Here is a 26993-nt window from a genome sequence, read left to right on the forward strand (position 1 = left end):
CATGATACCAGTGGAAAACTTTGCAAGGCCTGTCAGCACACTATTCAAAGAGTTACTGAACTCATGAATTTGAAGGTTGTTGAAGTCTGAGGGGGAGGCAGCTACATTTCTTTCATATCCTAACATGATCTGAAAGGAGAGGGGTTTCTTGGCTGCTATAACTTAGCATTTTCAGCTGTGAGGGTGGTTTCCCAGAGACACGATTTATAGCTGAAAACACTTTTTTTTGTTGTTGTTCCTTCATCCAGCAGATAATAAAAGATGGAAAATTACTGCATGTTTTTATCTCAGCAACATAATGAACAGAAATACCATCCCTATGAGAGCTTTGCATACACTTCCATTATTGCAGTGACATGAGCTACAGCAGACTCTGTCCAGGTTTTTCTGAGCAACTGCTCATTTTAATTCTCCAAATTGCTAAGACCACCAACTGCAGTAACCAGTGGACAATGAGAGCTGTAAATAAGGTGCAGGCACTCAGTCCCTAATAGAAGGAAGCCATCCATCACCATGCAGAAAAATTGAATGGGATCACCCCAGAAGCTTAATTCTTGACTGAAAGAAGACAGCAAGTCCCTCTTGCAAGCCACCCAGCTGTAGTCAGTAATAAAAACCTGCTCTTTTTTAAAAAACAGCTTTTTTTTTTTTTTAAATGCATACCCCATCCAAGTAAGCATGTAATCAGTTGGTGAAATCTGCCCTCCTGCTACAATTTTTGTCACCATTGGTAAATTCAGGGTGCATCGTACCACCCCACATTATAGCAGCAATGTTCGATGCTCCCAGACAGATGCCCAGATGGGGAGCTTCCACTAACTAACCTTAGAAAAACCTACTTTTAGCACATATCTGCAGCATAGTGGTAAAATGGCTCAAGTATTTGTTATACAACTGTGCTAATGAGTTAATTCTTTAAGTGTAGTTAAGCTTTGTCTACACCAGAGAGCAGTACCATCATTCTGCTAGAGGTAGAGAAAGTCCTTGTGGAGCCACGATGCTCCCACACAAGGGAGCCCAAACCGATATATACCCACTCTAACACCCACATTTATAAGACCAAGTATTTTGGCAAGCAGCATGTATCCTATGTGTGCAGCTTGACAAAATAATCATCACACGCCTAAGCAAAATTATACAGGTATCCTTGCTAATTGGCAGCTCAGATTCGTTTGTTTTGGTTTTGTTTTTTTTTAAAAAAGCTAACTTTTTTCAGGGAGAAAACTTGTTTTTAAAGAAAAATGAGACTTCATGGACATATTTTTCAAGATTTTACTGCAAACCAATGGGTTTGGTCACAAAAAAATATGATACATATAACCATGTTAATTATATTACATTACAATGATAGTATACATTACAAGTAGGTCTGTAAGTTTAAATATACATCTAGAGTTACAACTGAATGTACAGATCTTTTTTACAATACATACAATCAGGAATGAAAAACCCCCAAAACCCAAAACCATAAATAATGCCCATTTTACAGATGACATCTTTTAAACAAAAAGAAAGGAAAAAAAAAAAAAACAGAAAGAAAAAAAAAAGAAAGAAACCAACAGCTTTGACTGACTGCAGCTGGGGCATTTTGGTCCATAAAAACCCTTTCTAAAAATAGAAATCTTTTCATAGCAGCAATGCTTTCTTCAAGCATTTGGATACAAGTAATTGTGAGCCCATTTCAATAATTTTAGTTGACTGTATAGATTTACAAAAAAAATTTCAAAATTACACTTAATTTATCTTCCAAATATGGAAGAAACAAACAATGCCCCACATTGTGGTATCCTGCAAGTGTCACATTGATGCTTTACACTAAGTCCATCTGTAGTACGCAGACCACACGCATACCATTTGTTCACATAGTAAACCCACATAAATGAACTAAGAAACACACTCTGCAACAGGGAAAGCTTTGGAGCTAACAAGATCTCATCAGAAAAAGGCACATTTCATAAAATCCTCATCACGTGCGGATAGATCTTCAGGCAAGGCTTTTCAGAGCATGATTTCAAATCTGCTTGTTCTTACTCCTACAATCTGCTGTAGCAGCCTATGGCAGCAGTCACTTTTATTTTTCTTTCCCAAGAAGACAGCACCACTTTGGGGGAAGAACGAATGGAAATGAAAAGCCTGTAACGCTCAGAGAGTGATGTGCTCTTCAAAAAAGCTTCCAGCAAACAGTGTAGTTGAAATTAAGGCTGCAAAGCTGCCATGGTGGAAATGTGCAAATTCTGTTTCAAGATGACCGGTCAACTGGCAGTTCCACCAGAAGGCCAAACAAAACCAAAAATAATAATTATTATTATTAAAAAGGGAAAGAAAGAAAAATGTTCATAAGAAAGAATCCACGGGTGGGGCATATGAGAAGCCCAAAAAAGCCTCAGCAGCTTCTTTGACACTGGCAGTGATGAGGATGCTGTCTGGAGACTGGCCGATGGAGTTGGGGACTGGCTCATCTGTAAACTCAGGATCAAAGTGCCGCAGGTCACTGGGGCCACTCTGTTGAAAGGAGAGAAATGGAAAGGCACAACATTTAGAACAAGTCTTTCTATTTTCTGTAAGTGCACAGTTCAATTCAGAATAGGACAAGCACCCTTGATCTCAGACTACCATCTCTGGACAAGTTATTAAACTGGCCTGAAAAAGTGCTCAGACGTTGGTATCTGACAAGCCAAATGCTACTCTGTGCTTGTGAAGCTACCTCCTTTCTGCACCTTACTTTCCTCTTTAGTAACATGGGGATGATGGGGATTATTTTAAAATAGCCATGCAAATTAAGCATTTGTCAGAGGCCAAAAAAAAAAAAAGCCAGCTAAATTTAGACTGTCCATCAGCAAAAAGTCAGCTACCGCTTATTTTTAACCTTGTCTAGACAGCCACAAGGAAAGGAAAGGCTGTGTTTCCCAAACACAGCTACCTGATTAGTTCCCTCTGGCTTCTGAGTGCCCCACAAAGACATGTAACATGTAGGAAGCGAAGACACTTTATACATTCTATAATTAGAAGTGATACGTACCACATTTGGGTTAAAAGGGGGGGTAATCTTCTTATTAATGAGATCATCCCAGTTAATTGGGGAGAAGAAGATGTGACTCTTAATCTCCATCTGTTACGGAGAAAAAAATAGATTAATTCAGACCCCAGCTAATATAAGTAATATGACCTAGTCATCTTCCTGTGCTGCGCACACGGAAGAACTGGCCACTTGGCACTTACAAAGTCCTCCTTGGCGCCAAGCCTCTTTGTCCTATCCTTCTGCAAAAGGCCTTCCAGGAGATGTCTAGCAGAGTTGGTAATATTTGGCTTCAGCTGCAAGGGTTTGTTCAAGATGTTATCATACATTTCTGCTGTGTTCCTGCTGTAGAAGGGTGGCTGTGGGAACAGCAATGGAGAGACCAAAGTTAATGAGGCTGACGACATGCGGGCCTGTGCTTTCTGAGAGCACAGGGAAAGCTCAAGAGCAAGCTTGTTTGATCTGCCACCGAGGGCTCACTGCTTACCAGGCCATAAAGCATCTCATACAAGACTGCTCCAAGGCACCACCAGTCCACAGTCCTGTCGTAAGGCTGCTTGTGCAGAACTTCAGGAGCAAGATACTGTGGGAGAGAAGAGAGCCTTGTTAGCCAAAGGGATCTTTGTAGTTAGGAAACCCCCTCAAGGCTGAGTGAAAGCAGCTTACTGAATCACAGCTTATCTAAGCTACTGGAAAGATGCAAGTACTTTATAAACAGGGAGACAGCTTGAAAGCTGTTCTCTCCCTAATCAACAAGCTCTCTGAGTCACCCATGTCCTCACCACAGCCTGATATTATAAGACCCATACTGCCTCCCATTTGCCTAACCCGCTGTAAAAATGCACAAGAAGCACCAGTTCTCACTGCAGGCTGAGGACTGGACGTACCTCGGGTGTGCCGCAGAAGGTGGAGGTTGTGCCGTTGTGCTCTATGTTTTCTTTGCAAAGTCCGAAGTCGGTCAAGACAATGTGCCCTTGAGAATCAAGCAGAATATTCTCCGGCTTCAAGTCACTGTAGGAAAAGATGAAAGAACAAAAGCGCTCGTTAGAAGAACTAGAGCAAGAAGACTGTCTACAGAATTTCAATAAGCCACAAAAAACGATTAAAAGCTATTTTGAGCTAATATTGAGGTCAACTTTTTAATGCTTATCAAACAAAAGACCTGTTTTTTTTTTTTTTAGTCTAACAAGCAGAACAACGCTGCTTACCGATAAACTATGTTCAGGGAGTGCAGGTAGCCCAACGCACTGGCAATTTCAGCAGCATAAAATCGGGCTCTTGGTTCCAGGAAGCAACGCTCCCTCTGGAGATGGTAGAACAACTGCAGGAGACAGAAAGAACAAAGTTCTGTAAACGGCGCCAAAGCCTGTTAACAATGCACTTAATTAGACTCAACATATATAGCTAGGGAGAACAATGGCAGGAAATGGCCTAACGATCCTTTGGTAGTTCAAAACTTGGCAGGCTGGAAACATTAACTCCAGTAACTTTTCCCTCATGGCTTTTCCCCCTGGAACTCTTTTATTTAAAAGGAAGGGGTAAAAGCCTACCCTACCACTGTCACATGATAGGAAACGGTATTTAATTTTCTTGCTGCTTACCTCTCCACCATTGATGTAGTCTAGGACAAAATACAATTTGTCTGCAGTTTGGAAGGAGAAGTGAAGTCCGACTAGGAAGGGGTGTTTCACATTTTTCAGCAGGACATTGCGTTCTGACATAATGTGCTTTTCCTGAAAACATGAGAAACCATTAATGTTTAGCAACGGTATGTGCTGAGCAATAGCAGTAGAAATGTATTTGATGGACATCATAACAGCATCACTAAGAAGCAGCTTACCTCCTTCTTTTTCAGGATTGCTTTCTTCTGCAGGACTTTAACAGCGTAAAACTGCTCTTCCGCCTTATGACGTGCAAGGAGAACCTGAAACAGGACAAATTCCCAGAACTGAGCAATACGAAAATACAGAACAAATTGTAAGCAACGGGAAACAACACTTTCTGTTAAACACTGAGCATTGCTACACTCCTCCAGTTCACCTTGCAAGCTCTTTGCTGGAAATGCCTAAAGCTATCACCACTCCCACAGATAAATAAATCCAGCCCTGAGCTTTTACAGTTAGCATCATTTCCAAGGCGTATATTCCCTCAAGCTGAAGAAGCACCCCTGCCTCCTCACTCCCTTGCTCTTTTGTGACTCTTAAATGCAGTACTGGGCTCCTGCTCCCTGCAGCTCAGCAGTGAGCCAGGCATAGGGCAGCAGCACGTGCCTGGGTCTGTTTTAAACAACCACCAAAGCCAGTACAGGCACAACCCTCAGGCATTACATACAAGAGCTGAAGGATAGTCAAAACTACAGTAAAAAGAAGTTAAGTTTACCTTCCCAAAACTGCCTTTTCCAATCACTTTTAAGAAATGGAAGTCTGACGGTTTGGCATGTGGGTTGGATGATGGACCAAGATTGATCTGCTGCGAAGGACTGGGCTAGAAAAATAAACATGCAGAAAACACATTTATTAAAACAGCTTGGTGGTGAGAGGCTCAGCAATGCTTCTCTTTTTTAAAGTACAGATAAAGTGATCACAAAGGAGATCAGCCCCCTCCTTATCACTAAAAAATTTAATCTAGACTTCTGCCATTAAGTTAAACGATTTGGTACTACCCGATAAAAGTGTAACAGCAGCAGTTTACTTAAGAATTCTTTCTGAGGTCTTAGCCACATTCCATAGTGAAGTTCCAACTAATAAGCTTTATTTTTAAAATCTTCTTCCCCACTTTGGGAAAATGTTTCAGTCTAACTTGATTACTCTCTTTCCCAGCTACATCAATGCTATAAACTGAAGTTACACTCGTGATGCTAATTTTGCTATGCTTCTATTGCCGGCTCAGTTATGTTCTAAAAATGCTTCAGAGAACATTAAATCTGCTTACCGGAGGAGAAGGATTAGCATTCATAAGTTCAGGCTCTTGAGGCTGGGAGATTTTCAGAATAGACTGAACTTCAGGGCTGCAAGGAGAAGAGCACGCATAATCAGTCACCATAAGCGTAAGGCACATCTTTCCGCCAGAGGGCAAGCAAGTACCGCGCTGGCAAAAGATCAGTTTTGGGTTGGGCTGTTACAGAAAGCAACTGATACAACCTATTCGGCTTGAGAAATAAAATCCATCTAGAGAACGTAAAATCAGCCGCACAAAGAAATGTATTTATGCCGTAAGTACAGATCAAAACAGGGACGGGGCTCTAGAAATCCCATCCGACTCATCTCGCCCAAACCCAGCTCATGAAGAACTGATGCAAGGTGAGTAATAATACTGCAAGAAGAGCAATTAACTCTTCAGTAACAGTCATGCCAGAGGCATTAGAGTAAACAACTTTTTTTCCTAGGTCTCACAAAACGTAATGGTATTTATTACTGAAACCCAGCCGAAATGTCTGATACTTACTGCTTGCATGCATAGGAGTTGGTGGCTATCTTCTGAATGAAGTCATTCAGCCCCATTCTTCTCTGCTTCATGAAAGCTACAAAATAAAAGGACAGGAGCGTTAAAAATAATAAAAAAAATCGTGAATCTATTTGCCTGTCCTGTAAAAAAAAAAAAAAATCACACCACCCAGCAGCATCCCCGCTGCCCGCCTCACCGATGAGGATGGCCACCATGCCCCTCATCTTGGCGTAGGTCAGGGTGGGACCCGACGCCTCGGCTGCCTTCACTGTCATCGCACTGGGCTTGGGGGAGGAAAAAGAAGCCGGCACAAGGAGCCGACTGCGACCAGCACCGCACTGCTCCGGAGCGGCCCCCGACGGCGCTTAAGTGGCGGCGGAGCGGGGCGGGACCGGGGCGGGGCGGCGCCGTTCGTCCCCCCCCCCCCCCGACGGCCCCGGGGCCGTCGGGGGGGGGGGGGGACGAACGGCGCCGCCCCGCTGCCGGCCCCGGGAGACTGATTCCTACCCCCCCCCCGCTCCCCGCTCCGGAGAACAAGATTTCCTGCCCGGTTTGCACTAAAACAAACAAATGTCCCTTCTGTGCGCTGCCCTGATCCCGGCCGGGCCGTTACCGAAAGGGAAAAGGAAAACAAACAAAAGCGAACCAAAAAAATATATATATAATAATAATATAATAATAATTCTTTTTTTAATGCCAAAAAGGGGAAAACGTAAGGGAAAATAAATAAATAAGTCCCGGTTCCCTGAACTTGGAGGCGGGGGGAGGAAAGGGCTGAGAGGTGTGCTGCTGGAAGTGGTGGGGAGATGACAAGTGCAGCACTGCAAACATCAAAAGGGAAAAAAGGAAAAAAGGAAAAATAAAAGGGGGGTGGGTGGGAAGGAATTGCCCCTTTTGCTTCCCCTGTTCATTACCACTCGGGAACACGGTGTGTGGGGCACCGCTGCCGGGCCCCCCCCGTATCCCCCGGCCCCAATACCAGCCGGCCGCTGGGCGGCATCCCTTGGCAGCCGGCCGCACCTCGAGGGGTGACAGCAGCAGGGACTCCCAGCGAGGTGGGCGCAGGTCTCCAAAAGCGCCTTACACCGAGGGAAGAAAGAGGGAAAGGGGTCGGGGTCCCGCCGGGAGATGGGGGGGGGGGGGATCCCTGACGTCCCAGTGCGGGCGCAGCGGCGCCGGGGAGGGCAGGGGCGAGGGGAGCGGCTGTTGGGGCTCTGCCTGCTCCCACTTGTCGCCTTCCTCACTCCCGTCGCCAAAACTGCCACTATTAGCGGCGGCAGAAATTAAAGAGAAAAAGAAAAAAAAAAAAAAAAGAAAAGAAATGGGCAAGAAAAAGAAACCCCAGGCTCTGCCACAGCCCCCGGTGCCCCGCACAACCTGCCGCGGGTCGCGGCGCCCCCTCACGCCCCCTCCTCTCCCCCCGGGTGCCCCCCGGTGCCCCCCGGCGCCCCGTCACCTTTCAGCGACGACTTCTCCTCCTTGCCCCTCATCTCCGCCGCGGGGCCGTGCTCTGCGCTCAGCAGCCGGGGGCGGGCTGAGGCCGGCCGAGTGCCCGGCCCGGGGGCAGGGGGAGGCGGCGGGGGGCGGAGGGGCCGGGCGCCGCTGCCGCTGCCCCGCTTACGAGCGCGGTGCCGAGGGCGCTTCGGGAGCGTTATAAACGCGGGCACGGGCCGCCCCGCACACTCTGCCCCGTTGCAACATCGCCCTCAAAATTACTGTCATCAGCGGCAGCCGCGCACACCCCGCCGCGGGGGGGCCGGCCCTGCCCTCCGCCACCCGCCCCGGCCCCACGGCGGCGCCAGGAGGCGCTGCCCGCACCCGCTGCGAGCCGCCGCGCACCGGGACCCCCCCGCGGGTCCCCCCCCCCTTCCCCGGCCGGGCCCCGAGCCAAGGCGGGCGGAGGAGGCGGCCCCGGGTCCGCTCCCGCCCCCGGGCGCCGAGCCGCGGCTGCCGGCAGCGCTTCCCCGCCGGCCGGATAGCGCCGGGCCGGGCACGGCCCCCAGCGCCTTCCGCCGGCAGCGCCCCGGCGGCGCCCCCCCCGGCCGCGGGGCTCCGCCGCGGCCCCCCGGCCGACGCCCGGCTCAGGACACCGCTGTCCGTCCGTCCGTCCGTCCGTCCGTCCGTCGGTTCGCCCCCCCACGCACGCGTCCGCTTCCGCGCCGTGTACGGGGGCAGTGGCTCGGTACGGTGGGAGGCCGTCAGCTCCCAAACCCGGGTCTCCGGAGCCCGGGATGCGATTAACAAGCCCCTAAATTGCGTTTTAAAGCTTTTCCCGGCGGTGGCGGCTGCAAAGCCGGTTGGAACGGAAGACGCAGCTCAAGCAAGGGAAAGGTGGCCAAGAGGCATCCCGTTACTCAAGGGCCGGCTCTTCTGGAAAAGGGTCGGGCATTGTGCAAATGTCGCCAAACTGCAAGGGCTTGCATCGAGAGTTTGTGTAGTCGCTGATAAGTAAAGACAAGAGAAGAGCCAAAATAATTACAGTGATGTTTCCCGCTCCCGTTACGTTTCTCCCTGAGATTAAAATTCTGGCAAATTGTCCTGAGCTTCTAAAGTTTTCAAAGAAAAAATTAATTATGCTTTTTCAAAGAAAAATGAATAAAGTAAAAGGTGGACATGCAAAATGAAAAAGTAAACGGAGACTCCACACCAGGAGCACGAACAGTCGCAGAACAACTTGCTGCAGGATGTGTGCACACCGAAGTGTGGGTGGGTTGGGTAATGGCTGGGTGAATGAATGGCAAAAAAATACTTGAGGGCAGTGGAGTACAAAGGCAGTGTGCCTGACCCAGAATGTTCCTGAACCACGAACTCCCGGGAGCCAGGGGTGTTTTGGGGGCGAATCATTGAACAGTTGACTATTCCTGCTGTCTGCCTTAGAGGGGACTGTTAGCTGTTGCTGGTAACCCCATATGCTGGGCCACACAGACCTGGGGCTCGGGTCTTCATTCTGATACTGCCTGTCTGAGTGGTGTGGTACTGGGTCTGAGCTCACAGAATTTAACCGACTCACAAAGCCCCAGGTACTGCTGCTTGGTGGCTAGAAGAGAGAGAGCCGATTGGATTTTGTAACATAATATGAAGCATGACGCTGCCAAATGGCTCGGTTCCACGTAAAAGTAGCACCAGGTGAGCAGGCTCTCATCAGCCTCCTCACCATGCCAGCATTCGGACCAGGGTCCTGCTGCGGGGTGGTGAGAAATGCAGAAAGACACAGACTGCCGGACCCTTGGGCGATGCAGGCATAAGGGCAGAGCGGGCATGATGCGCTGGCTTGCCTGTATGAGGCAGGTATGGGTAACCCTAGGGTCCTGCTAGGGACGTGCCCAGCGTAAAGCCTATGGGAATGTGATTCAGTTCATCTTGAACAAACAAGCACACCGCCAGTGTGGGCCTGTGCTGTTCAAAGCACCTTCAGAAGCTGCTGGCTGGCCTGTGGAAATTCATCTCCCTCGAGAAGGCTCGCTATTTGTGGGGATTCTTCGTATGTAGGGGACGGGTGTTAGTCCCGCCTGGCAGTGCTCCCTGGGTGCACAGAAACTTTCCCCTCTTGCCCTTCAGGAAGGTCAAAGGCTCCAGCAGCCTGCATGGTAATCGTAATTTGTAAGCTCTCTTCCTCTGATTCTCATTGTACTGGTACTCATTGTCCGCTGCGGGGCAAGATTTACGCATGTCCTTCAGTGCCTCCATCCTTGAGGAATTAGATTCTCAGATAGCTTCTGAACTTCATTTTGGCAATGAATTCAGTGCTAAAGGAAAGAATTCCTGCTTACTTATCTCGCTGAATATAGATGTTACGATGTGGCAGGTTGAACTGTTCCTAGAATTGCTTGGCTGACTCTGGACGGAAGCTTTCCCAAATTCTGCAAATATTTTCAGCAATATTAGGGTTCGGGTTAATTAAACAAAGACGGAATTCAAGCCTTGGACTGCAGCAATGACACTGCCCCCAAATGCAAAAGGAGATTGCACTCCTAACAGCGTCTGCGCTCTGAAGCAAAATCTCCAAAGCTTTTATTTTCCTCCCCTAAATCCCCAACAAACAAGTTCTTGCCTCTGACCTTGTAATTAAGTTTCATGTGCGACAGCCAAAACTTTCAGTCAAGACCTTCAGGCCGTCCCCGCAAACGTCTCTACAAGTAGCAGCAAATAGATAAGGACTGAATAACAGCTTTAATAACAACCCAAACAAAGATTTTAAATCAGGAGATTTCGAGTGATGTCAACAGGTCTGCTAGATGTTGTTCTGGCAGGAGGGTTGTCCACTCAAACCCCTATAGATCTGGAAACATCTAATTGATTTCAGTCTCGTATTTTGCCAAACACAAATTTGGAACATCTTTTGTTTTACTTTTCTGATGCGTACAGAGCAGGTTTACTGCATCGTCAATAAGAGGCTTTAGTGCCAAGGGATTACGCTCACAGGATCACAGAGTGATGCAGGGCTGTACTGAGAAAAAAAAAAAAAAAAGTAATTCCTGTCCTTGTAGAAAGCAGTGGAAAATTACAGCATCCTTTAGATGCACTGACCTCTAGTTAAAAGAGCTGATAAACGATGGCCCTAACTTCCATTTTAACTCCAGCACACTGATTTGAGTCTAACGTAGTCGTCCCTGCGACTTTATGAGCAAATGATACTGGCATTTGCATGTCTTGCTCTGAGTGTGCCCCCCAGCAAAAAAAGAAATATATATATATATATATTTAAGTCCTTGCATTATTGAACAGCCTCTCTAGCTTAGCGTCCTCATAAAAGCAGGTTAGATGACAGATACTTGAATTCATTATTGTTGTTATGAACTTAAAATAATGTGCTGTGACTGAGTAGAGTTTGGTCTTATCCGAATTGAATAATGCTAGTATGGTAAATGAGGTGAAAACATCAGATGGCAAGATGATAAAAAGGGCTCATGAGAAAGATGATTCTTCATCATGCTGTAAAGTCTCTCCGCTGCTCTCCTTCGGCCACAAGGCAGCCTAATGCGAGCAGCGGGTACGTGCTCCAGAAGGAAGAGTGTAACAAGCACTGTCTGCTGACTCTAGCACTCAGACTTCCCTTGAAAACTTTAGCTGTTGAAGGATAATAGCAGAGATGGATTTAGGCATTTTCTGTTGAGAGTACAGCTTGAGCAAGTTTCCCCGTACCTCTCACTTAAACATATGTGCTAAAATACAAATGATAACTGATCTAACCTAGCAATCAGATCACCTGTCTTGCCCCTATCGCTTCATCTAGTGTTCCACGAGGTGTTTTCTACCATGATATCTCAGTCCCTTTTATGTATTTACAAAGCCCCCATCATCATCATTGTAGTTCGTTATCTTAAAAGGAAGATCTCTTTAAGCCTGTAAGCCCTCCAGCAACCTTGAGTTAAAGTACTAAATGCCATAAATAGTGAGCAAATTAGTCAAAGAGAGGAATTTTTACTAGAGAGAGGTTCAGTTGGCTGCTAACTCGAAACAGCAACTTGAATTCCCTGAGGTGAATTGGATATGCAAACGGAGGTGTACTAAAGGCAGGCTCACGCTGTCAGGTCTCATTGCTTTTCATCTGGGTGATACCACCCTGACTCTTGCCATCGTGTCAACTGCTTTAATATTCCTTACTATTTCTATGAGGTTTTCTTTCAGGAGGCTCGCGGGGGCGGAAGGATGCTCACCATGCACGTTAAACCAGGCTTTATTTGTGGGAATTTATCTTCAGCGATGGGAACATATTTATCCAGTTTTAGTATGTATTTACTGCCTAAGTTATCTGGTTGTTTTCGGTGGGGTTATTACCTATTTCTCAGGGTAGAATAATTAGTCTAACCTAGAGGGTGAGGAAAGAAGTGTTAATTTTGCCCTAGGCAAGTGGTCCAAAGCAGGGTCCAAATATGCATTTTCGTATTCATACACTATACATTTACCCTTCTTAAGTTTGGGCATTTGAGGTAGGCATATAGTCACCAAGGGTACCCACCTTGGTCAGAAGAGAAAAATAAGCACCCCGGAGGCCACTCAGTGAATCTATGGCCTGAATCGGTCAGTGCCTAATGTGTAGTTGAAGGAATTGGGGCCTGAAACCCACAGACAGGTAGTGGCTCTTTTGAATCACAGGTGTTGGTTTTTTTTTTTGTTATATCTGAAGCTTCACGTGTAAAAGATGTGGAATTACTTTAGAGGATCATGCTGTCAACATGCCTGGAGAGAGCTGAGACTCTAGCCGTTTTTTCCCTGATTTATATATATTTATATAAAAAGGTAAAATCTTAGGGCAAGTTTAAATACCATACATGGTATGCAGAGATTCCTGGCATGCCTCAGTTCAGTCTAGCTATGGACCTGGAATAAGACTTGTAACATTAGTATAATGCTCCATTGTGCTCCTCAAGGATCAGTTATACATCTTGGTTTCACGTTGGTATCCCTGCATGGTTCTGTGTTGTGCTGGACAGACAAGACATACCAGCTTTCTTGAAATTAATTGACGTACCTTGCCTTGCGCTTTGCCTGATAGCATCTCAGTGTGATCTAGAAGAATTACTTCTATTTTATACAAGTGGGAATTAAACCGCAGGGTAGACAATGTGTCTCATCCAAGGGAAGTCTGCGGCAGAACTGAAAATTAAATGCAAAGTAAACTTTCCCCCACTCTATTAAGTGGATTAAGATTAGGACAGATGATCTCCAGAGGTCCCTTCCAACCTAAACCATTCTGTGATTCTGTGATTGCTCTGTAGCACTATATATTCCGTATCTCCCAACTATATATTCCATATCTGCCAACATCATACGAGCTGTTACATGCATTGTAAGTAGACAATTTAGGATGGCAAGATCACTTTCAGCCAGAGCAGGCACTGCAGGTGCCTGCTGTACCTTGGTGGATCCCACCTAGATATCTAGCATTACTGTAGCCCTGGTTCCCTTCCCAACAGCAACAACCGCCCACAAAGAAATACGTGGGACTTAGAAGCACTGACAACTAAAAACTGTTCTTGTGGTTCAGGAAAGGACCTGAATCCAGATCTGTGGGGAAGAGAAGGCTCCATATCTGTATCTGCATTTAACTGGCAACTGGGAACATCGCCTATCTCGGAAATGCCAGGAAGGTGCTTTTCCCACAGCACAGGATCACCACAGAGAATATTACTGTAAGACAAAAAAGTCCCATAGCTGTTTCACAGGCAGATACAGAAAGAACCAGCCACAAACATCTGCAGCTTGAATTTCTTTTTTTCGCTTCCAGATACTATTTTCAAACCTGCGCAGTCATTCACTACGCTGTGAATCTCTTTGTAGTATTCCAGTTAGCCCAAATCTTTTTAACACCTTAAGCCCTAAAGTAATTTGGGAAGCTTTGATATGGGTTTCATTTACTTTGACAGAAGCTGTCTTTTTTTTTTTTTTTTGATAAGTGCTTTACATGATTAAGAAGAAAAGAAAGAAGAGCTTAATTTCAGGCAGCCAAGCTCGAATGTTTTGGCCATAAGTTTACTAGACTTCAGGGCCAAAAGGAGCTACTAGAACATCTGTCCTGTCTCTCTGCATAACACGGACTTGCATTTGCTCCTGCATATATCAGGTCCAGCAACTTTACCGTTAAAGTTTCTTGTCTCTTCCTTTTAATGCAAGCTTGACTATCTCAACATTTTCATCCAGTTCAAGGATAATCATCAGGAGGTTTTGACAAGCACAGACACCCACCCATGCCTAATCATGCAGTCGACCACAGGCTGTGAGTACATGACCTTTCCAGCCTTCAGCAAGGGCTTCCTCGCCCCGGCGCGTCTGCAGCTGCTCGTCAGCACCCACAGGGTGGGTGTTACCAGCCCGTGGGTCGGCTGGCAGGTCTCCACGGGGAGCTCCCACTGCCTGCATCAGCCAGCCAGGTGATGAGCACCTGGGCAAGGCCTCTGCAGCTGGCACAGCTGGAGCTGGAGGCAGGCCCAGGTCCCAGCCTGCTTGGCCAGCGTGCGAGGCAGTGAGCGCAACACCGCTGATCTTACACGCATCGGCTGCCTTGTCATTTTAACCTCATAAAAAAGGGATGCAGATGTGGAAGTGTGCCACTCCAAACAGTTGCTGCTACTTCTGTAACATTTCCCATCAGAACCTTACAGCACTTTGATTTGTTCAAGAAATACCTGCATACGGGAACGGGGAACAGGAGGTCTAGCATATGGGATTACTGCTGAATGCAGTGTGACACTGACCTCCATATCTGCAGTGAGATGAACACAACACCTCTCTGCTCTGCTGAGCTGAATATCATGTGTCAATCTTTCATACAAGACAGCTTTAATAATGCTATAGAATATTAAAGGAAAGGAAAGGAAAGGAAAGGAAAGGAAAGGAAAGGAAAGGAAAGGAAAGGAAAGGAAAGGAAAGGAAAGGAAAGGAAAGGAAAGGAAAGGAAAGGAAAGGAAAGGAAAGGAAAGGAAAGGAAAGGAAAGGAAAGGAAAGGAAAGGAAAGGAAAGGAAAGGAAAGGAAAGGAAAGGAAAGGAAAGGAAAGGAAAGGAAAGGAAAGGAAAGGAAAAAGGAGAAAGGGAATCCACAGTCTCTCTTTTTTGTTTTTGTTGTTTTTTTTTTTTTTTTTAATCAGGGGACTAGAAAAAACAGCTCCTGGAACTTGGGCGTGTTCCAAACATGTCTCAGCCTATTGCAATATGGGAAATATTACGAAGCGCTTCCTATTTTATAGACATCAGAGTTCTTTAGAAATAACAGATAATGTTTCAGATGAGGAAATTGAAAAATAAAAGTGCTAAGCAAATTACTGTACAGTGAGACAGCGGATCGAAAACAAAGCTTTTGGTATTGTACCATTTATGTCAACAAGTGAATCACTGAGGGTGAATACACAATTTAAATCTGGAAAGTCTATGCACAATGTAGCTACCGATGGCAGCTTTAGTTGCTTTAGTTGCTTCCAAAGTATAACATTGAGGGCTTTTCCACAGTTATATTAAATTGTACTACTAGTACAATATTAGCAGTTTTCACTTAGCCATGATATTCACTTATGCTTGTTTTTATCCAAAGATCTTTAAGCCCTCACACAGGCAAATACTAACAGTGACATTTCAAAGCATGAAGACATGGGGAAGTTGGGTTACTTGGGTCATTGTCATATGATGAGCCCAAAATAGAAAAAGCATCTTGCAGAGCTTGTGACTTCTATCCCATGCTCCCCTGTTCAGACATACAGCCCACCTCCTGCGAGGCGCACAGCTAGACGGGCAGTAGTTCTGTTCATTTAGTGACTGACACAGACTGACTGACTCAAAACAGGCGTTGAAATCTCAGCTGTCGGACTCTGAATCAATAAAATGCTGTCCTCTCTCACTTTCCATCAGATTTGCAAGTAATGTTCTAGCTTTGACCCATTTCCTAATTTTGAAATTCTTAGTGCTTGTCACAGAATTGCAATAAAGGCAGACAAGAAAAGAGCAGAGATAGCTAACGAATTTCTCAGAATGGAAGAAAAACTATTTGTGCCATTGTTTGAGATATGGAAGTATAAAATACACAGAGCTGCATCTGTCAGATTCAGCTGAGTAGTAACTCTCTGTATCTGCATAATTCTTTTTTGATTCCACTTTATCTGCTTCAAAATGGATAGTACGTGGCAGTAAAATATGCTCAGCTTTGTCTGGAGATATCACTCTGAAGTGTTTTTTACAGAATACAGTCTTCTCATCTTTAGTATTATGTATACATATGTAGTTATTACTGTGATCATGTTTTTCATTTAATATGTATTTATTCTCTCTTATTTAACTCTTCTATTTTGAACAGCATACATAGAACTTAAAGCTCTTTCATCTAGTTTCAGGTCACACTGATGAAAGATCTGTAATCACTCAAGCCCCAGAGCAACAGCCCTGGTTGTTCCAAGTGTTTGTCTTTAGGTGCTGCAACCACAACTAGCAAACTTCCAAGTTGCTTAGGCAGTGTGACCTGAGTCATAGAATAATAGAAAAGGACTTCTATTCATGCTTTTCTGTTCACTGGAACATACTTAAATGTACAGTAATGACTAATGGAGCAGCGAACACAGTTGTTGAAGACAACTTAATAGGAAAATGTGATTTGTTCAGGGGTGGGGGTGGGGGGTTGTTTGGATTTTAGAAACTGTGAGAACCAACATTGATTCATTAATATAATGAGGTTTTGTTTCTTAATCCACATTTTTATTCTCAGATGTGGTGTTTTTAAATATAAAAGAATTTTATGGGACTGAGACATCGGATTCCATTTTGTTGTATAAACCTACTTCTGGCTGCTGGGATAGGAAAAAAGAACTCTGAGTGTTTCTGAGTTTCTTGTGTCTTCCCCTTTAGCGGTGTCTTTCCAATTCTGTTTGTTCATGGGTTGTTTAGGTTTTTGGAAAACTATTCATGGACCACCTTGTGCAATACAACTATAAGATTTTAATAATTAAACACCTGTAATTAAGCTATGCTTTGAGTGTTCACTTGCCTTTTTCAAGAATGTTTTGAGAATATTATTATTTTGATTTCCTTGTTATCTTTGCTTGACTGATTGCTTAAAAGAAGAATTGTGACCACTTTTCAGGTCACCACCTGATGTGTAATGGACCGCTGGCACGGCAGAGGCCACAGGCTGAGAAACACCTGACAGTGACCATTACTGCAGATGAGATGCTGGGTCAGGCAGGACTTTGATTGGACCAAAATGGCAATTCAGATGTTCTCAAGGCAATTTGAGAATGGTAAGCTGATTAAAAACTATTTTATGTTTTCAGTTTTATCAATATGTTACAGCTATTGACTTGTAAAATTCCTCTTTCACCACTCATGATCATTTTCCCAGGAGATCTTTAAATGGCTTTCAAAATCGAATTTTACTTTGAATTGGCTCTGCAGGAAGAAAAACAGGCTTCCAGGCCGTATGCCATCATTTACCAGCATTGCTCAGCATCCCGACAGTTCCGTGGGGCCGACTTGTAAGAAATGTGGAATAACTGAGATGAACAACTGAGATGCTGAATTCATTTCACAAAGTAAAATATTTGGACTGCTAGAAAAAGAAAAAAAAAAAAAAAAGGAACTGGCGTGGGAGTAAGTGGGGAACTCCATATAGAAACAGGAAGTATCGTGTGGCTGATAGGAAACGGGCGCAAAGCATCTGTTTTGGTAGTATTTTCGCTTGTTTTGGGGGTATTTCCATAGTGAACTGGAAATTGGCCTTGTGTGTAGGTATTACTTCACTGCTGAGCGAAAGGAAGGCACTAATTTGGAGCGCAGCACAGCAGCTGTCAGCATTACTGCACAGCAACACCGCACAACAGCTGAAGGCCACTCGTGCAAAACACAACATCCCACTGAGGCTGTGGATGACCGTAGAGCTGCTCTGACCTGCCATAAAGTGTAAACAGCCCTTTGACTTCTATAAAAACAGAAAGCTGTCTTCCAGGCTGCCTTTTCTGACTAGGACCACTTCTGCCTCGAGAAATGCTGGGATACAGCCCCATCGACACTACAAAAACTACAAGGCAGCAAGGTGCGAACACGACAAAAGCACTTTGTGACCCTGTTTGGCAAAGCCTTTACCACACGTGGATCTGACAGGAGGGAAGCGTAGCTCTCCTGTTTCCGTAATTGTTAGCTGGTGGCCGGTCTGGAGCACACTCCCAAGCCCTGTGGCGTCAGGGCTGTTTGCTCCTTTGGTTTTGTCACAAGATTGGTTTTTTTTCTTCACAGAAGTCAAGTCCAAAAATATGACAGTTTTCCTTGTGTCAGTGAAGTTCTACTGAGGCAGTAGGTCTTGAGCAAGTTGTTTGTCAGACCTCCGCAGAGCTCTGGGGAGGGTAGTGTGCTGCCCTTGATATGATGAAGTCATTTTTAGAGGAAGTCCTTGTACGGACGATTTACTCATTGCTTTGGAAGATTTTAAGTAGCATTTCCACCAGGACCAATTCATATTCCAGATTGGATTTTCATTTTTTCAGTCATTCCTCAGTCATCTGGGAGGTGGAGGTAAGCTTGGATATGCTGGTGCGATCGGGCACCACTGAAAGCTCAGACAAAATCCCTGACAGAAGGCTATTTTAGACCTCCCCCTCCATGACAGAAGTGTTCTGCTTTTACAGAGTTATAAAGGGACTGAAATAAATGAAGGATATATTTCAAGGTTGTCATGGTAAAGCTCCTGAGAAACATATTTAGTGAGATGTAGAGCCAGACAATTGTTTGGAGGGCTCTTTTTGCGATTGGCTTTCCTGTCTTTGAAGAATGAAACCTGTTAGCTTAAATGATTTCAAATACGGCCCATCACTGTTTGCTAAATAGATCACATTAATTTACATTTGTCTTGGAACACGGTGTTACAGAAGTGACAGGGGATAACTTGTTTTTAACTCCATCTTTTTTCTGTCCTTTCAGAATCACAAAATGGTGGAGGCTGGAAGGGCCCTCTGGAGGCCATCTTGACCCCAACCCCTGGTCAGGCAGGGTCACCCAGAGCAGGCTGCCCAGGACCATGTCCAGGCAGCTTTTGAAGATCTCCAAGGAGGAGACTCCACAGCCTCTCTGGGCAACCTGTGCCACTGCTCTGTCACCTGTACAGTACAGAGGTGCTTCCTGATGTTCAGACAGAACCTTCTGTGTTCCAGTTTTTGTCCACGGCTTCTTGTCCTGGCACTAGGTATCACTAGAAAGAGCCTAGCTCCATCTTCATTGTTCCCTTCAGCTATTTATATACCTGAAGGTATATATGGTTGATGAGATCCTCCCTGAACCTTCTCTTCTCCAGGCTGAACAGTTCCAGGTCTCAGTCTCTCCTCACAGGAGAGATGCTCCAGTCCCTTCATTGTGTTCATAGCACTGTGTTGGACTCCTTCCAGAATGTCCATGTCTCTTCTTCTGTGGAGCTCAGAAGTGGGCACAGCACACCAGGTGTGGCCTCACCAGTGCTGAACAGAAGGGAAGGATCAACTCCCTTGATCTGCTGGCAACACTGCTTGATACTTCCTAGGATACCAGTGCCCTGCTTTGCTACAAGGACACATTGCTGGCTCATGTTCAACTTGGTCCTTTTCTGACAAACTGCTTTCCAGATGGGCGGCCCCCAGCTCCTCCTTGGAGTGATCTTTTTTTCCTTAATATTTTCCTGCATTTCACTTTGTTTCCTCCCTCAGACCCTTCTTTCTTCTTCACTGTTCCTATCTGAAGACAGCACTCTGGAAGCAACATCTTCAGCTACAGTCACGTTCAAAGGAACATCACCAGCTCAAAGTCATCTTCAAAATTGTTTAAAGTGAAAGAGATCACTTTAACATATTTTTATTGCATAAGGTAGAGTCAAATATAATTAAAAAATTGCCTCCAGTCAAGAAGGATGTTAAGAAACTGGGGAGAGCCTAGTGGAGGGCTACCAGAATGGTCAGGGGGTCTATTGTACAAAACCATTGAAGAGCTGGGTTTGTAAGAGCTGGATTCGTTTACTCTGATAAAGAAGAGATCAAAGGCAGTTGAACAGCAGCCTAGCCCTACCAGTACTTGAAGAGGAGCTACATTGACACCCAAATTTTCTCAGTGGTAACAGGAGGTGCAAAAGGGGGCAATGGCAGCAATATCAGTGTTCGGTCTAGACATTATGAGACAAAATGCCCATCTGAGGGTAGTGCAGCCCTTGAACAGGCTTCCTTAAGAGAGGGAAAAGTCCTTGTCCCCAGAAATTTCTAAACCTCAGCTAGGCAAAGCCACACTGACCTGCTCCACTGCTGGTCATAGGCTGGCCTTGGGAAGGGATGGGATGGGATGGGATGGGATGGGATGGGATGGGATGGGATGGGATGGGTTGGTCCCTCTAAAAATCACTATAACACTGTAAAATGAGGTACTTGTCCTCTTAAAACAGGTAGTGTAGAGTCTGGCATGCTCTCCCCATTAGTTAGCCAGTCCTTTCTGAACTACAGGTGGGTTTTTTGTCTGGAAGAAGAGAAATTTTATTTTCTTTTGAAGGGAGGGGTAATATAAACTAACCTAAACAGTTTCAGTAATTCTGGGATAAGTGGAATACTTGTGAATACTTTTCTTTCTTTGAATTGAATGTGTTTCATGAAGGCAGTGTCCCCTTGGTTTTCATTTCCCATCAAAACTCTATGTTCTTGTGTTTGCTGAAAGATGTTCAGGCACAGAGTAATGCTGAGATTCTAGCAAATATGCTTCCAGCAGAGCAGAATCTGTAGTTTCTGTGGTTAAAACTGTATTGCAATTCTGACACATCTGTCACGTAGCAACAAATGTAAGAGGAAAAAGTTTGTGTGAACAGAGAAGTATCTATCCTTCAGTCAGGCTGCTCCTGAGCTGCAGAGTGATTCTAAATGTAGTATTACAGATGGCATTATACTTCATCTTAAAGGATATGTATAGATCTTAGGGCATGGTAGGTCACCCTGTATTAGAACTTGCATGATCTCAGCTCTACAAACCAGTGTCTTCATTTTTAGGTAGGCAAGTAGAGTCCTTAGTTTTAGTGGGATGATTTACATCCACGTGATTATGCATACGTGTGTTTATATAAGTTCTTTATTTGTTCATTAAATATTTATGATTTTTCTGCAAGTTATCCTAATGAAATCTTTGCTCAAATAACGGTTTTGTTTGTTTTGTTTTGTTTTCTGGGATTGTCCACAGGCACCCAATGCCTTTTGTGTGGAGGTGTTTCTTTCACAGTTTCCAGTTCCTTCTCAGGAATAAATTCACTTATCTTAACTTGCATGTCTTAAATACTTTTTTTAGAACATAGGCTGTAAGCCACAATCTTGTATTTGTTGCAATTACTTTTAACATACTTGCATACCTCATTGTTTGTGCAACTATATTAAAAGCAGCAACAATTTTCCATCTGTTTTAATTTGCAGCAAATGAGTTTATGCTGCTTTATTTTAGGAAGACAAGAGCTTGTCTTCTTCAGTAATTATCTCCAGACAATGCTGGTTGAATGATGTGATAGGCTAAATGAAAATGATAGTTTATCTCAGGTAAACTAAGCAATTTTGTTCCAAAATATTCAAGTCTGATTATAATAAAAGGCTTTGAATTCATTTCCCTAACCACTGAACTGGTGTTCGCAAATTGCCTTCCCATGTGTACAGTGACAATGCAGTTATAAATATCTCCTTTAGACTAAGGAGGGTATCAAGAAAAAATATGATTGTTGACATCACTTAAAATGAAACCTTTTCGTACTGGCTACCAGGATCACTTCTTACTCTCCTAGTTTCTGGGTAGCGGGAAGGTTTTTGAGCTTTTCATACAGTTACAGACGTAAGTCACTGATACAGTTCAGGTAAAAAACAGTTGACAACATAGTGTCTTCTTCACATGAACAAAAGCATTCCATCTCCTGAAGGTGGCCTTCTGTGTAGGAACTGGAAAACAGCAGGTTTCTTTGAAGAAGGCTTCGCCTCTTGCCTCAAGCAATCACTCTCTGCCTAGGGCCTTGAAAGGTAGCTAGGGGATAACGAACAGCAAACCATAGTTAGCCCTTCTCTCCTACAACACATTTATCTCAGAGTATTTGCATATGTGGGAAAAGAGCTAAATGTCTCCTCAGTCAGATTTTTCTGTTGCAACATCCATTTCTGCTGCATGATGGTATGGGCTGATGAATACCAAAGTGATGGTATGCAGTGTATGACCTTGTTAGTTTTCCCCCTTTCTGGACAAACCTTACCCTTTGAGAAGTGCAGTCTCACAGATTTCTCTTGCAAAATATATTGCAGAGAAATACGATACATATAGTCCTCGCATTCACATTACAAAAGACAAAATTCTGTCTTTTTTGTCTGTTTTCATTGTAAGGAACCAACTTGGGCACAATCATAATTTCAAGGTCACCTTTAGAAACAATAGCAAAAAAATCAGAAAAAAAAAATAGAGCAACTGAGTATTTACATTTTTCTGTGGGGGCATCAGTCAATATGGCCTTTTTATGATTTATTATAATTACTATTAAGCTTCCTTCAATGCCTATAAAATACATAACAATAGTTCTCTTTGGGCAGGAGCCAAGCAATCCAAATGAATATCCAGGAGACTCCTGATACGCAGCTTCTCTTCTATGCCACATTTTCCTAGAGCTATTATTCTCTATTAATCTTAAAATGACCCACGTTTCTGTGTGATCTATTGCTTAGCTGCATAACTGCACAAAAGGTTTGTGGATGATGCCCCTCATATTGCTCTTCAGAAACATAACACTCCTGCAAGGCCTGGAGATTTTTTCACTGGCAAGACTCCAGATAAAACGGCGCATCCTTTCCATGAGGTCTTGTTAGCCAACATGTGGATCCCTGCAGGGAAAATGGGACCTCAAAATGAAGAGAGCTGCAGTTTAGATACTGGCTGGAAAACACAATGTGGTGGAGGAAATGTAAGGGCAAAATTAAAGGGAAGATCTGGATATCCTGCTGGCACCTGGGAGAGCAGTGGAGGTGCTGCCTTCTTGTCGCTCTGCTGTTTTCTCTGGTGGCCTCTTTTTTATCCTCTTTCCCTCCTTCGCCTTTGTTCACCAACACTGTGCCAATGTAGCAGTTTCTCTAGAAATCTTATCTACTGTCACACTCTGGGAGAAATCCCTTTAGGGCCTTGGTTTGACTCATTTGGGTCTGGTCTCCTTCACCATATTCTGTGGTAAGTCAGACCCCAGATTTACAACTCAACAGAATGAGAAGTCAAAAAAAAAAAAAAAGATAAAAAGATATAAGTATTTAACTCTGTGCTATATCTGCACAAATTTTGCAAGAAAATGGGACTCCAAGGACAATAACAAGGATTGGAACAGAAAAGAAAGGAGTAGAGGGGTGTTGAGGAATCTCCAGCACTGAAAGTTAAGAAGCTAAACCCAGCTTGTCTAGCCTTCCTTCATAGTCAGAGGAGAAAAAAGGACAGATAGAGACTGATTCTTCTCCTCCTCAGACAGGAGGAGAAGACCTCTTTTAGGTCAGAAAAACTGTGTCTGTTCCTCTCCGTGCATTGCCACAAAAACTGGAGTGCCAACCTGTGACACCACCATCCACTTTGCAGAGGTCTGAAGTCAGGTGATAAAATGGTTTGGGTTCGTACTTGGGAAAAATTCCTCAGAGCTATGAGTCCTGGGAACACAATTTTTTTCACCAAAAAATGAAAATGGACAGTCACCACACATCTTCCAGATTGCAATGTTCAAGCTGACACAGAAGCCTGCTTGTCGCCTGCCACTGGTGGCTGCTGATCAGCTTGAGACTCCTGAATGTAAATCTGCAGTCACCTCACACACCTTCAGCTCGGACTGCTACATTTCTTTTTCATTGCCATTTCAGTATGACAGAGAGAAAGACTTTTATATTAACTGCAATTAAACTCTATTAGACCTTTGATCTGCTACCATGTTGTAGTGTCTAAATTAATACATTAAAAGAAAAATAAAATGTGAAATAATTATCCTCTGTAAGTTGCAAAGCTGAATTTCAAGCTGTGCTTTGAGATCAGTTTCATCACATTTTTAATTGTGCTAGCTTTTGTTTCAGGGGAGAAAAAAAAAAAAAAGCTTTATTGGAAAAGATGAGGGCAAAATAGAACAAAAGCTGATGTTTCATTAAACTGAGAAATGCCACAGGCTTGAAATTGTAATCTTAAAAAGTTCTCTATTAAGAAATCAGATTTCCAAATTGTTGGGCTTGATGAAGTAAAACCTTAGTTTTCTCAAAGAGACATGCATTGGCAAGAAAAATACCAATGCTATTTTGGAGATCAATTTAAAAAATATTGTGCTGAAAGATCAAAATTAACCTAGTATGATGGTCAGCTGATGTTGGAAAGTGAGAGAAAAATGACCACCCTGATAATCAGTCTGAAAAACAAAGGATTAGTTTCCACTTAGCTTGCTGAATGAGACTGAGGGTTTGTTGGAAGAGAAGCATGGGTTTTATTGGTGCACACCCGAAGGGCAGCTCTAGCCCTTTGTGCTGAGGGAGGGAGAACAGAGCTGAGGAGGGGCGCTGGGTTGGTGGGCACTCCTCTTCCCTGCACTCAGGTGAGATTTGGGAGTTTTATAGGAGGAGAATGGGGAAAAATGCTGTGCTTCTCCATTTTTGAACACAGGTATGTTTAGGATTTAGGATTCTGCTTCCAGTCCTCACAGGCAGCAAAGAACACTGAATGCTAGGGTAGGAGCTCCCAGATGGGACTAGCAGCCCAGTTCTCTTAAGTACAAATTCCACAAGAGCAAAGAGAAGGTTTCAGGCACTTCCAAACAAGAATATTGACCTGGGTCTTCAGAGGACTGTTTTTGTACCCAAAACCTACTACACTATATTGTATAAGAGTGTTGTGCTAGTCAGGTAAGTAATAGATCTTGGTGGAGGGTGGTTTTTTTTTATTATTATTATTATTTTTTTACTTCTCAAGAAGAAGAAACAATGACTTTTACTGTCCCTTCAGTATTTTGTGCACACAGTGATTGATTGATTGATTGATTTTTTCAGTCTGCTCTTTGTCCGTACAGACTGCTTTCAATTTCGCTGCATATTATGGCTTGCAGTGCAATCTGCAGAATTCTAAGATGGAGCTGTAAGACAAGGTGCAGCACTAGGGAAAATTTCCAGCAAATGCCCTAATTATTACATCTCTGTCTCTCTGGCTGCTATTCCCTAGAGGAGCCATATGTTTTCACTGCATAAAGAGACAGTCCATCCATTCCCATGGCAAAAGCAGATCTCCCCATGCATACTCTCTGTAGATAAACTGGCAAAAAAGAGAACTAAACCTCAATCTTTTATGCCTCTATTCCCACTCTGTTCAAGGGAATATTAACTTTAAAGTGTAGCTGAGAGCCACATAAAATTACCTGTGTTATCAAGTGCGATAAGCCTGAAAACCCAATAGACTGATTATCTGTTGGTTTGCCTCTTTGGTAATCACTGACATCTGCCAGAGTGAATATCAAGGTAAGTGCAAAATGATATCAAATTTAAGCAGTAGTATTCTGGAGACCTTTGGACTAAGAAGCAGAAAATCGGGCCCAGCAGGTGTAAATATATGCAAAAGTATCACAGGATCTCAGTCTCAGAAAAATCTCTCCCCCTCGCCCCCCCTCCCTCCCTCCCTCCCTCTCTTCCTTCCTTCCTTCCTTCCTTCCTTCCTTCCTTCCTTCCTTCCTTCCTTCCTTCCTTCCTTCCTTCCTTCCTTCCTTCCTTCCTTCCTTCCTTCCTTCCTTCCTTCCTTCCTTCCTTCCCTCTTAATAGTGAGTTTCTAGCCCTCATGGTGAAATATGGTCCAAACAAACTCAAATTCAAACTAAGGGTTCACCATTTTGAAGAATGAGGATGGGAAGAGGAAAGGGTGAAGAGAAGAGAGAGAGAAGGTTACCACATGACTGTTGAATGTCTCAGATGTAATACTATGTCTAGCTTTGAATGCTGATTTGAATGAATGCTACAGAGATAACAATGAGAAATAGTATTTGGGAAGCAGACTAGTTTAAAAAAAAAAAAAAAAGTTTTGTAGCCTGAAGACAAAATGACTGGGAAAGCTCCCAAGTTCCTTTGCTTAAACTGGTTGAGTAAACACTGTAGATCTCATTTTCAGTGGTGAAAATCATTAATACAGACCTAGTCAGTATGAAGGTCAAAAATCACACCACTTGTGGAAATCTAGCCAGCCTCAACAAACACAAAATGAGAGAACCGACTACACCAAAGGTCCCCATCACCCTATGTGGGAAGAGATGCCTTCATGAGCATGCCTGCTTGGCAGGGTGCAGAGCCAGGCAGAGACACTGGAGCCAGCGTGGGGACCTGGGACCAGAAGTGCAAGAGCCAGGCCAGCACCTGTGTCCCCGGGGAGCTCATCCTGGGTTACGTGTCTCTTCTGCTACCTTAAATAATGACACATTGCCTAGTCATAACTTTGATGACGCTTTTCTTTGGGGTATTTCTGCCTAAACATTCCCTTCTAAATTGGTAAAATGTTATTCATCTAGATCATGATCTTGTGAGGCCCTTGACCCTCTCAGATATCTGGGAATGACTTGGCTGCAGTAAATTGAGGAGACACAAGCATTTTTATTAGGGTGAGTTAGCAAGCACAGAGCTGAGCTCATGAACTGCATTATTTTGGGCCAGGGACAGCTGATTTCCAGTTGTGTGTGGCACAAATAACTACAGCAAACCTGTGCTGGATACACAAGTGGCACTCCCTGCTCAGTTGCAAAATGCTGTGATGAACTGAATTGAATAGACAGGAGCAGAGAACTGGAAATAAAGTGGCCACTATTGGGAAAGGTGCTGCCAACCTAAAGCATTCCAAAATCATGAGTCCAGACAGTCTCCCCAAGTTATAAAACTGGATTACACATAACTTTTAAATAAAAATAATAAATGGTAAGTTCTTCTTGCTCTATGTTTTCAGAGCTTCCAGGTGCTTCAGTCTCACATTTTCTCTTCAGCCACAAGTATTAAATATCTAAACACCAGCAAGTAAGGATATGCAAAGGAAACTTGAAATATCATGAAAATCATCATCTAGTTGTAAGAACTGG

The 26993-nt window shown here is 44.0% G+C and overlaps 1 protein-coding gene and 1 long non-coding RNA gene across 4 annotated transcripts; one reads left to right on the forward strand and one right to left on the reverse strand.

Annotated features, from left to right (window-relative positions):
• Nucleotides 1–1258: 1258 nt before the first annotated feature.
• On the reverse strand, nt 1259–8258 carry SGK1 (serum/glucocorticoid regulated kinase 1). Of its 2 annotated transcripts, none has more exons than XM_083829348.1 (12): nt 7917–8258; nt 6461–6536; nt 5948–6023; nt 5396–5500; nt 4857–4940; nt 4618–4749; nt 4225–4337; nt 3904–4027; nt 3504–3599; nt 3220–3375; nt 3020–3109; nt 1259–2502 (listed from the first exon to the last, which is right to left on the reverse strand). In XM_083829348.1, the coding sequence occupies exons 1-12, from the start codon at nt 7948–7950 to the stop codon at nt 2335–2337; spliced, it is 1254 nt and encodes a 417-aa protein (XP_083685474.1). In that variant the 5' UTR covers nt 7951–8258; the 3' UTR covers nt 1259–2334. The 2 variants fall into 2 exon arrangements, with proteins under 2 accessions (XP_083685474.1, XP_083685473.1); XM_083829347.1 differs by lacking the exon at nt 7917–8258 and adding an exon at nt 6657–7829.
• A 118-nt stretch (nt 8259–8376) lies between these two features.
• Nucleotides 8377–25541, forward strand: LOC310896725. 2 transcript variants are annotated; one of them, XR_014581778.1, is made up of 3 exons: nt 8377–17178; nt 17333–18445; nt 18851–25541. It is a non-coding gene; the product is annotated as an uncharacterized lncRNA (long non-coding RNA). The 2 variants fall into 2 exon arrangements; XR_014581779.1 differs by having other exon boundaries at nt 8377–15807; nt 17022–17178; nt 17333–25541.
• The last annotated feature ends 1452 nt before the right edge of the window (nt 25542–26993 follow it).

Source organism: Anser anser (assembly GCF_964211835.1).
Source record: "Anser anser genome assembly, chromosome: 3".
NCBI lineage: Eukaryota > Metazoa > Chordata > Aves > Anseriformes > Anatidae > Anser > Anser anser.